At 41.8% G+C, this 12,506-nt stretch overlaps 1 protein-coding gene across 2 annotated transcripts; it reads right to left on the reverse strand.

Annotated features, from left to right (window-relative positions):
* Positions 1–6,460: 6,460 nt before the first annotated feature.
* Positions 6,461–7,650, reverse strand: LOC123402472 (blue copper protein-like). Of its 2 annotated transcripts, XR_006611289.1 has the most exons (3): positions 7,430–7,650; positions 6,707–7,102; positions 6,461–6,623 (listed from the first exon to the last, which is right to left on the reverse strand). XR_006611289.1 is itself a non-coding variant. In XM_045096395.1 (2 exons), the coding sequence occupies exons 1-2, from the start codon at positions 7,590–7,592 to the stop codon at positions 6,780–6,782; spliced, it is 486 nt and encodes a 161-aa protein (XP_044952330.1). In that variant the 5' UTR covers positions 7,593–7,650; the 3' UTR covers positions 6,461–6,779. The 2 variants fall into 2 exon arrangements, 1 of the variants encoding a protein (XP_044952330.1); XM_045096395.1 differs by having other exon boundaries at positions 6,461–7,102.
* Positions 7,651–12,506: the final 4,856 nt, after the last annotated feature.

Here is a 12,506-nt window from a genome sequence, read left to right on the forward strand (position 1 = left end):
GGGTGAAATGATGATACCATGCCAACTTTCAACCTATTAAGAGTTAATTTGAAGTGATTTTCAATTTCTAGGTCATTTAGCTCCAAAAAATCACTAAAAGCATGAAAAATACCAAATGAAGGCATAAAGTGTTGAAAATTGATGATGTGGCCTTGAATGGTTCATTTTGAACACACAAAAAGTCTGGAGTTCAAATGAGATCAAAAAAATGAAATGCCTTTTGTAACAGATGAGTTTTCGTACGAAACCCTCATACTTCGAAAGAGATTGTCTGATTTGTACACGAAGGGCATCCAGTTTTTGCGACAACCCTCTCAACTTTTAAGCACATGCTAAGTGGGTTAAATGATGATACCATGCCAACTTTCAACCTATTAGGAGTTCATTTGTAGTGCTTTTCAATTTCTGGGTCATTTAGCTCCAAAAAAATCAGTAAAAGCATGAAAAATACCAAATGAAGTTAGAAAGTGTTGAAAATTGATGATGTGGCCTTGAATGGTTCATTTTGAACACACAAAAAGTCTGGAGTTCAAATGATTTCGAAAAAATGAAATTCCTTTTGTAACAAATGAGTTTTCGTATGAAACCCTCATACTTCGAAAGAGATAGTCTGATTCGTACACAAAGTGCATCCAGTTTTTGCGGCAACCCTCTCAACTTTTTAGCACATGCTATGTGGGTGAAATGATGATACGATGCCATCTTTCAACCTATTAAGAGTTCATTTGTAGTGCTTTTCAATTTCTGGGTCATTTAGCTCCAAAAAATCAGTAAAGGCATGAAAAATAACAAATGAAGTCCGAAAGTGTTGAAAATTGATGATGTGGCCTTGAATGGTTCATGAAGACTATGTTTTTAGTGTGGATCTATATGAGATGTTATGTTTCATGTGTCGAATCATGTGAAGAATAGATTTTGTTGGAATTTCTTGAATCATGTCGAAACATGTGGAATCATGTCGAATCATGTGAAGAATAGATCTTGTTGGCATTTCTTGAATCATGTCGAATCATGTGAAGAATAGATCTTGTTGGAATTTCTTGAATCATGTCGAATCATGTGGAATCATGTCGAATCATGTGAAAGTATTTTTTCTTAATTAAGCATGACTTCTTTTGCTTCAACTTATAATTTTTATTTTTTACTATTCTACTAGGGTATCCCGTGCCATGCAAGAATTTATGTCTTGGATAAGATTGGTTTCAGTACTGAAAAAACTATGGAGGTAAAGAGAGTTCACTTGAGGACCGAGCATGGTTATACTTTTGCCGTAAAGTTGTACAATGCACACACCTACTCCTGGGTCGATGTGCAGACGCCTCCAGTTCTACCATTATGTGAGTTTCTCAACCTTATTTATTAAGTAATTTATATTGTTTATTTACAAATAGTTGACAACTTATTTCCATTGATAACTTATTTTCGTTCTTCAAAAAATGTATGGAAGATGGTAGACAGAACCTATTACTACAATGATGAAGCAAAATTAATTTGTAAGGAGAAACATCATCTTGTCGCATTTATCAATGATCTTGAGAATTACAATACCTATCAGCAAACTACGTGGTGAACTACGGTAACATGCATGGAGATTGCATGGTAAGATTTTCTACTATTACGACATCCGTGCATCTTTTACATAAATTCTTGTAAAACTAAACTATATTGCTAGCTACAAAGTTAATACTATGTTTTTCAACAGAAAATCCCGCAAGATTGTGTGCCTCATCTGATGTTTCCAAGAGGTCGCGCTGATGTTATGAGCATACGACCAGCACGGCCAGGTCATCCTAGGTATATGCATCACTCCTGTCCATACCGGATTTCTAAAACCGATAAAATGACAATCAAAGATTGGAAAAGATGTATGGTCAACCATAGAGAGCTACTTGGAAGCAACATTGTGCGTAGGCCAAGAATTGGACACAAGATGATCTCCATTCTCCATAATGGACAGTCAGAGCCTATCTTGTTTTATGATATTCTACCTAAGAGAGGGTAGAGTAGGTCCTATGAGAGAGGAGTAGGTCCTAGGTACAATGTGTTATTATGTGCTACAATGTGTTATAGTTGATGATGAGGAGGAGGAGGAGTTGTGATTATGACTAGTGACCAACTTTTGTTATATATATGATGTCTCATTGACGAAAATGATGATTAAATAGTGTTGGTGGTAATGACTATGATGATTATTAGCTATAGTGATGCAAGAGTTTTATATTAATATGATTATGATGTTGATCATGATTATCATGATGATTTTTTATTATAATCATGATTGGTTTTTATATCATTGGGGGAAGGAAAGCAGATTAGATTCATGTGTGGATGAATCTTCGACGTTGGGTTCATTAGCCCAGATGTTGTAAATGAATGGTCGGTACGCCACAATACCTAAGAGACCGAGGATAACTCGCTAAAGTCGTTACTTCTACATCACGGAGAAAGGGAGGACACTTCTCTCTATTAGCTAGCTAACACAATATGAAACCCCTAAATTAACCCTCCAAAAACCCCAACACACACACACACACCCCCATTCAAAAAAACACCTCCTGGTCCCGGTTGGTATTACCAACCGGGACTATAGGCCCTCCTGCTTGGGCTCCCCGCACAGGCCACATGGAGGCCCTTCTGTCCCGGTTGGTAAAGGAACCGGGACTAAAGGTTTTTTGCTTTAGTCCCGACCCTTTAGTCCCGGTTCCGGAACTGGGGCTAATGGGCCTCTGGAACTGGGACAAATGGGACATTTTCTACTAGCGGATCCTCCTCGTAGTGGGACGACCATGTCAAGCCCCAAGACAGCGAATGGCCAGGTAATCAAAATGGTCTGAAGAGTTGTAGTAGGCATATGACTTTGATTGGCGAAGACTTGACAGCCGATACAATTATTACCGCATTTCATGCAATTAACTACATATATGTTCTTAAGCTCGTGGAGAATACACCTTATGAGTTGCTTACCAAGAAGAAGCTGGATGTCTCACACTACCAAAAATTTGGTTGTAAGTGCTTCATGCTTAATAGGAAACCTAGGTCAAATTATGAATCTTAAGAATATTGAGGGTACTCTTGTTTTCTATGGTGTGAACTGACAATCATAATGAGTCCTCATCGAACCCACCCGATGTATTAAGGAATCGAGTGATGTGAGGTTTGATTAATTTTATGGCTCTAAGGTAGAGCAAGTTGATCCAAGTGTTGTAGGTGACTTTGACCCCACCCCCACCCCGACCTCCCACCCCCAAACCAAGTTGCTTCACTAAATGAGTATGCGTCAAATCCAAGTCAGGAGTCAAGATTAAACCAAGATGTTCCATCTACATCAAGACAAGGTCAAAATGGTGATCAACCTCAAGATCAAGGTCCACAATCTAGCCAAGATCAAGGTAAGAGCAAGGTCAAGGGCATGAAAAAGAAGTAGCTCAAGCTCCAAGGAAAGAAATTTCTCAAGAGAATCTTCTTCCCAAAAGAATACCATCAAATTGACAAGGCCTTCATTTCTACTCTATTATTGGAAGTCCGTCAAAGGGAGTAACGACTTGCTCAAGGTTAGCTACATTTCACAAGTTTCACTCTTTTGTGTTCTTCCTAGAAGCACTTAAGGTAGATGAAGCACTTCAAGATCCGGATTGGGTGATGACTATTCATGATGAACTCAATGACTTCATCCGCAACAAGGTGCGTACTCTCGTGGAGAGACCGAATGCAAGACACCACAATGTTATTGAGATGAAGTGGGTTTTCAAGGACAAACAAGATTAAGATGGTCATGTCATAAGAAACAAGACAAGGTTACTAGATCAAGGTTCCACCCAGATCGAAGGTTTGGATTTTTGTGAGACTTATGCCCTTGTTGCATGTCTTCAGGCCATTTGATTCTTGATTGCATATGCCAACCATCACAATCTCTTTTTGCATCAAGTGAGTGTTAAGAGTGCATTTTCTAATGGACCAATTGACGAGAAGGTATATGTAGCACAACCAAAGTAGCCCAAAACAGGGAATAGTAGGTCGTCCCTCGATCCCGATTCGTCGACCCAGAATCGGATTCGGGAACGAGGTCGGACTCGGTACGGTTCGATGAAGATTCAGCGTCCCCGTAGCCTGCTCCTCGATTCAGGTTCGGCGATCTAGCAGCCAAAACGCTAGGCATAATTTACTCACGCCGTCGTTTCTTTTCATGGACTCCTCGTTCTCCTTCTAGTCCATTAACTGCAAGGGATGCATTAACTACAACGAATGCTGGCCGTCTGGGACTCTTCGTTCTTCACTGATTTATCTCATTAAGTACTTGCCATGAGCCCAATGAACACCACCAGACTCCTCGACCCATGGTACCATACCGGATTCATCGTACCCAAAAGGATTGGATCGCGTCCCCGCTATAGAAAAAACATTCGAGAGATGTATACCCCCGTTGTACCCTATTTTTTTCAGCCACCGACTCTCGTCCCTCGTTCATGTTCCCCGTTCACACCGTACCAGAAACATGGCAACTAAGAGCACAACCACTAGTTCTTTAGGATCCCCATAACCCTAGACATGTCTATAAACTTCATAAGGTACTATATAGTCTTAAGCAAGCCCCTAGAGAGCTTGTACGATTGCCTAAGTTTATTTCTAGCCTTGGATGAAATCACAAGGTTTTGGTGTGATTGTTGGATATTCAGGATGCCTCCATTGGTTTAGTAAGATGGCATCCTTGGTATGATTTTGGACTTCCCTGCTTGGTTCATTTCATACCGCCAAATTTGGTATTTGGTGCCCGAAGGATGCCTCCTTTGTTTTCATTGGATATTCGGATTCAGATCATGGATAGGAAGTGCACCTCTGGAACATGCCAATTCCTTGAAAGACCATCACTTAGTTGGGCCTCGAAGAACAAAACTTTGTATCAACCTCCGCGGTCGAAGTTGGGTATATTGTTGCAGTAGTTGTTGCACTCAGTTGTTGTCGATAAAGCAGACTTGAGAGATTTATGTGTGATTGCTGATCATGTGAGTATGCGGCTGGCGCTATGAGCGATAGTGTCCGGGTGCTACAAGCGGCGAGCGAAGTTGGTGCCGAGTGCTGCAAGGTATGATTCTAGTGACAGTGGCCCTCCAAGGAAATGATCGACGAAGGCGGCTCAAGGAGCACAGCTAAAGTGTTGGAAGATGAGGCTGGGATGGCGGCAGTTGCGTGCGTGTGTGACGTTTGTAGAGAGGAACGATAGTAAGTCTACCGTTTGATGATCGAACGGCTCATGAGGGAACCGATCCTGGGCTAGGATCGGCCAACTGCCGTGCAGCAGTGTCCTTCAACAGTTCTTAAAAAAACATTGCTCTTTGACAAGAACTACATGCCTCTCTTTTCAAGAGAGATCACCTTATCAGTTCAGAAGTTGTAGCTACGGACAAGAACTTTACTAACCACAATATTCGCACGGCCGGCCGGAGCAGGTGTTGACTCTGGAAACTTTTGTCCTGCAGAATTTTCTGAACCGGAACACCGAAAAGGATCTTCTTGAATCTCTAACGATCGTATATAGTTAGTGCCAACCACTCCACTCCTCTCACAAAAGTAACTCATCAACAACTTGTGCACTCCAAACTATCGTCCATCTCTGCTTTTCGGCCTTGCTTTCTCTAAAGATGTTGCAAAATATGTCCACACTTCGGCACTTGTGATGACACGTAGCCATCCTAACCAAACCGATTCCGTCCGATCTTGTTGTCTTCTCATAATTCCATTCTTTAGTTCCTCCAGTCTAGTCATAGTCTTACTACCATAACCTGCCTAACCGCCCACATGCATCACTCTCACTCTCATGACCAAAACTAGGTATAAGAAGAAGAAAAAGCAAGAACAATTGCAAACTGAGCGTTACTCATATGATTAGGTTTCTTGTGGTAGAATCAATTCATATAGGTTCAAGTTTTAGACTTGGGCATGAGTGTTATTTTAAAATTAATCGGTTCGATCTTTTTGGAAGTCCTCATAGGAATAAGCATTCGTGCATATAGACAAAGCATCGGTAGCCAGTCACGGAATGGTGGTAGAAGCGGCTTCAACAACAAATTTGCACAATCCGTTAAAAACACAAGACCTGGGATCAAGCTATGTTGATGCATGCATGCATCGTCTCCTTGCTTAGTGAAAGACCGGCCTATGGATGGACTCATCATTATGGGTGCACGTGCGTTGTTTCTTTCTTGAAGGCTTAACTGAGGAGTTATATATATTTTTTCTTTATTTTTGTCGTTTACTATAAAGTCAGAGCTTAATTGATGGAGTTACCGTCGCGAGACACGCAGCCCCGTGTTTTCTTTTTCATGTCAAATTTGATCAGCTGCTGGATTTCTATTTAACAACACATGGTTGTGTGCATCATTCGACGTAGAACGAGTATTATTATCCTTTTCATAAGAAAAACCTACGTTTTTTTCTCAAAAGTAAGAACAATTAAACCTCAGCATTGACAGAATCCATACTTATTTAACCACCGTGATATGGAGGAGTCCTATCACTACTGACAGAAACATCGAGATAATGATCCATACAAAGTCACTCACGCCAACTGCTACGATACCAACCAATCATATCACATCAGGAAAGCACAGGCAACCACTCTCTACTACTCCCTCCGTACCATAATATTTGTTGTTGGAGAGAACTAGTCTAGTTCTCCCCAACAACAAATATTTAGGAACAGAGGTAGTACAAACTAGTGCGTGGCCGTCAGAAGAAAACGTAGAACGATCGGCGAAACTTTCCAACATCGAATCATCGGCGGCTCAGAAGAGGGCGAGCTTGAGGAGGATGCCAGCGGTGGCCGCGAGGACGGGGCCGGCCTCCCTGCGGTAGCCGCCGGACCCGGACGGGGTGGTGGGTGGCGTCCCCGCCGCGGGGGTACCGGGGCTGGAGTCGCCGGCGGTGACGGCGAGCTTCATGCCGGCGGCGCAGTGGGTGCCGATGGTGCAGATGTAGTAGTTCGCGCCGGCTTTGAGGGTCTTGGTGGTGGCGCCACTGTTTTCACCGTTGGCGTTGCTGGAGCAGGCGTCGTACTCGCTCTTGGTGACTTCGGTCACCGTGTGGGCCTGGCTGGCGTAGTTGAACACTGAGAAAACAGAGAGCAAAAAATATTAGGCCACGACGAGTCAGTGTTGTTACCACTCCTAGTTCATAAGTAGAACCGAAATTAATAATTGTGCTTGTCACTAACAATTCAAAAAAATAAATGGAACCAGAGCTGTATGATTTGGCGCAATCTAGTTTTTTTGTGCAAGAACAGAGAATGAACGTACTCGTAGGTAGAAGAATGAAGGAAAAAATATAACTAAGGTCATGTGCATGCTGATCTAGTGATCAAACGGAGCGTCCAGTTAGGGTTTAGTGTCTAAAATCACTGTAAAAATAGTGCTGTAGCGTTGAGGACTCGACTCACCGAGCTTGTCTCCAACTGAGAAGGTCTTGCCACTGGCCCAGGTGGCGTAATCGGCGCCGGTCGTCCACCCTTGCCCGTCTCCGACCGTGAACGTGGCCGCGGAGGCCGCCGCAGCGCAGCCAAGGGCCACAAGCAGCGTGATCAGAGCGGAGGACGAGGCCATGGTCGAAGTATCTGTCGATGGATATCTCTCGCTAGTAACTGGATTCCGCGTTTGACAGGGAAGGTTGGAGGGTCGTTTTATAGAGCCATACAGGTCACGTGGTTGTCACGGGATCATGTGGCCAACCGGCCGACTAAGTTGGTCAGCGTTTGAGTTACTTTTCTTGCTATTTTCTACATAACTTTTCATTTGAAAAGGATTTTTTTTTAGAAAACCTTCAATCTATTCATCTCCAATTATGATAGTACAACGAACATCAAAAATAATAAAATTTACATCCAGATTCGAAGACCACCTAGCGACGGATACAAGAACTGAAGCGAGTCGAAGACGCGTCGCCGTCATCACCCCTTCCTTACGGGAGTCGAGAAAAACTTGTTATAGTATATACAGTCAAAAAATCGTCGTTCTAAGGCTTCATAGAACCAGCGCACCAGAACACGGAAGGTTGGAGGGTTGTTTTATAGAGTCATTGAAGATTAGTGTAGATCGGAAGTATGCAATCTGAAGACACATAAACGTAGATGAACTACGACTAAATCCGAGCAAATCCATCAAAAACAGATCTACGAAAGACACATCTTCACACGCCCATCGCCGATGCTAGAGGCATTATCAGAACGAAGGCTGAACGAAGAAAACCTTATTTTATTTTTTAAAAATCGTAGACGTCTCGTCTTTCAAAGAAGAACACAAACTCTAAACAAATAAAAAAGACAACTAAAAACAAAGCAGGAGCCCTCCCACCACAAAGATAGAAATCCACCACGCCTCCACGGCCTAAGGCCACGACAGAGAGCGTAGACCTGCGGCGGCTGGCTGGAGGCGAGTAACCCTAGCCGCCCCTTGATTCGCTGCAGCGCAACCGTCAAGGGATACGCGTCCACGTTCAATAGTATGTCTACTGACCCTCTTGAAAAAGAACTGAGATATTTTGATCAAACCAGCGGGACAAATACCCCTGCATAATTTCTACCTAATAATAAAAGGCTTATTGCTTCTAGTCACATAAAATTGCCTTCAAACTATCCTTCTACTATGCCACCTATAAGTTAAGAAAATTATATGTTTTCTTTTCAAAAATGCCGTCATATTTGGTTTTTTTTCTTTTGCTTTTTCCTTTGTCATTTTTTTATTTATTTTTATTTCTTTAAATTAATCTGGTATTTTTAAAAAATCCAAATTTCAAAAGGTTGCAAGTTTTGAAAATATATATCGAGATATGATAAAATATTTGTGATTTCAAAAAATGTTTGCATATTATAAAAAAATCACAAATTAAAATATGTTAGTGAAATAAAAATGTTCATGATTTTGAAAAAATGATCTTGTATTCAAAAGATATTTGGTAATTTGAAAACAATGTCCATTAGACTTTTGAAAATGTTCACAAAAATTAAAAGGACTCATAAATAACAAACAAAAACTCGCTTATGTAGAGAATTTATTTGAATGATGTCATGGAGATATAAGGGACCTATGAGATAAGGACTTTTAAAATTTCATTTTACATCATTCAAACATAGTTTGTCAATGACATTTGAATCAGACTTTTTTTTATCTCTATCACATCTGCATAATCTGATTGTTTTTCTTTCGTTCCAACGCACGGACATATTTGCTACCTATACCTAATAATAAAGCGGCTACTCCTTCTGTTCGTCCGTCATGAATTTGTTGGGAAACGTTGCATGAGGAAAAAAAAAAATTCTACACACACATAAAATTTATCCATGAAGATGCATAGCTATGAAAGGGGAAGTGTATCTACATATCTTTATAGATCACTAAGCGTAAACGTATATAACGCGGTTGTTATAGTCGTATGTCTTCACGATCCAATCGTGATCTATCTTAATCTAACACCGAACGAACGATGTCTGTGTTTAACACACGTGCAGCTCAATGATGTTTTCGCCTCCTCGATCCAGCGAGCGAGGGCGTCCAAGCGCGTTGCGATCTTTCCTCTCATTTTCTTATTAATGCATCGCATGGTTGGTGCGGGTCGTGGTCAATGAACGTTATCTGGCCGTCGCACCCATGGAGTAGGACCCTACGAATTGTTTATGCGGCCGGGCTATTTTGTTAAGATAATGCGCACCGGCTATATTCATATTCTTTGTGTCACCTTTGTGATTTTATTAAAAGGCAGCATGCCTGCTGCCTGTTGTAGCACAACAACGCACCACGCGCATGCACAGAGCGAAAGATGAGTAATATTACTGCACGCCAATGGAGTGGTTAACGAGCTCATCGATGCCACCCCAAAGTTTGACGGAAAACACGTGAATTTTTTAGCCAGACCAGTAGTGGCTGAGCACGTACGTCCCACCACCTTGCAAGTTGCAACCTATGTTGGGTGCCGGGGTTGCACGGGGAAGAATTGAAGGAGTAGTGGATAATCTCTCAGTCCGTCGGCATGTGATGTGGCACAAGCGGGTACAAGTAACTAGACATCTAGACCTCACATAATGCATGCTCTAAGGAGTAAGTACGCTACCTAATCCATTTGTGAAAACTCCAAAACGGATTAAGATTACAGCTCCCATGTTTGAAGAAAGCTTCTGTGATGTGCATTGACCTGATCATTCGTTGCAACTTGCAACTGCAGAAATTCGTAGGGGCACCCACCTGTCAAATCGTGTCCGGTTGTACGATGGTCTCGTAATCCGCAAACTCGTTTGATTTTTGCAATTTTCCGCATGATTTTAAGTTTAATTTCTGTAACTTAGTGTTTGTTCCTACCAAGTTTTAGCATGTGAAACTTAGTGAAGTTTAAAAAACTCATTAAAACATACTCAAAAGTGGTCTTACAAAGCCCTGGCCACAAGGAACCTGAATATGCAAAAGTAACCTAAATTGAACTTTTGGTTCACAAGATATAATCTACTTAAATTTCAAGTTCCAAAGAAATAGCACGAGCCATGGGGTGTGTGTCCCCACACGTGCATGCCATCGACGACAGCCCTTTCGAGGGTTCCGTAGGAATCGATTCACTCTGCGTAGATTGACTAAATACAGGAAGTTTTTCCCTCGCATCGTGTGTTTCACAAGAGTTCAATGAGTTCTTAGAGCGTGTTCGGAAATGCTCCAACTCCTTTAAATCATCGACTCTCGCTCCTCCATCGGAAATGTTGCTCATTGTAGAAAATAACGCTAGCTAAAGGTGTTCGGCTGGCAGCTCTGCTCCACATTCACGTGGAGTTGTGCGGGGAAACAGGAACGAGCGAGTTGGGCATGGCCACGCGAACTGTTTTCACTTGGCGGTGGCAGTTTCTATATAAATATTATCAACTTTGGATTTAAGGATCGACGCTGCTCCACCAACTCCATGAGCGGAGCTAAGGAGCGGAGAGCATCCGAACACGCTCTAAGGCCCCGTTCAAAAGCTCTCCATGAGCCAGGTTTCAAAACAGTTGAGTGAAGCCAACCGAACGCTTCAGCTTTCAGAAGCCAACTCCGAGAGAACAGGAACTTGTATTGTAATTTTCTGAAGCAAAACCCAGCTTCGTCAAAACATGAAGTAGGAGTTGCTCAAAATTACACGTGAGTGCCCTTATGAGGTGCCACGGACGAATCATTTTCTCGCGATAGCCCGTACAAATCGCTTTCTCTGTCTACAACTTGGCGAGAGTGTGTCGAACGCTTGCTAGCTCTGTGAGAAGCTAGCTAGGGCTGGCTCCATAAGCTTAAATAATAATGTAAAGTGTGTTAAGCTTCATGCACTGGTCAATGCAATGAAAAATGTGAACCAACTAAAAGGGCTAGGCAATTCATATATATATATTTTAACACCCCGTCTCACGTGTGACGCGATAAGTCAACATGTGAATAGACTCAAAGGTATGGGTCAAGCCTCAAGAGGCCTCTACATGGACACATATGGGGACAACAACAATTTTTGGATAAATTACTAAAGGCAGGACTTGAACTCAAGATCTTAGACCCAGATATCATGCTAAGCTTCATGAGACAAGTCAACACATGGATACACTCAGAGGCATGGCTAAATAGGTCTATACATGCACATATAGGAGGCAACAAAAACTTTTGGATGAAATGCGAAAGCCAGGTGTTGACTCAAGATCTTAGGCGTACCATGTTAAGTTTCATGCACTAGTCAATGCAGCCAAGAGTCCAAACTAATGGAAAGGGTTGGACAATCCACATATACACTTCAACAAAGTGATACTAGAACCTCATGCCTATTTGTCCGTTGCAACTGCTTTTTCTAGCGTTATGCGATGTTTATGTCTGTGTGGTATTTTCTCTGCCACCTAATGCATCAACCGAAAGGAAGAAGCCACCCATGCCGATTGGTTGTATCATGGCTGGTGGGCTGCTAGTTGTACGAACCTACTTTAACACTAAGAAGCCAGAATTGCGAGCCAATAAAAGTCAAGGATTGTACGAAATTGAGCTAGAGGCTTTAGTCCAATCTGTTACTTTAGTGGAAGAGGAGGACACTTTGTTATGGCTTGTTTAATCTTTTAGATCCTTGTATGTTGCTACAACTTGAGAGGTGTTGAGCTTTGTTTATTTGCCTTCTGTTTGGTCTTTAAAAGTTCTTCCAAGAATATAATTTTTCATGTGGTTGCTATCTTAGAATAAATATTGATCACAGATAATTTGAGAAAAAGGGGATACCCCAGACCTTTAGAATCTGAGCATTGCAAAGCAATAGAATCGGTATTTCACTTATATTTTGAATGCGTCCTTGCAAAGCATCAATGGGTTGTGTCCAAGTTGTTTTTTAGGTGCATATTCATAATTTCATTCTTTTAGTGTCGAAGTGAATTTTTAACAAAAAGTTATAACAACTGAACATAGTGTCCTCTATAATCATGTGTGGGGTGTTGTTGTTTAGAAATGGCCTAGTGTTTAAGTGATGTTCTTGGTTAAACATGAAATAGG

Source organism: Hordeum vulgare, chromosome 6H, assembly GCF_904849725.1.
Source record: "Hordeum vulgare subsp. vulgare chromosome 6H, MorexV3_pseudomolecules_assembly, whole genome shotgun sequence".
In the NCBI taxonomy this organism is placed as follows: Eukaryota; Viridiplantae; Streptophyta; class Magnoliopsida; order Poales; family Poaceae; genus Hordeum; species Hordeum vulgare.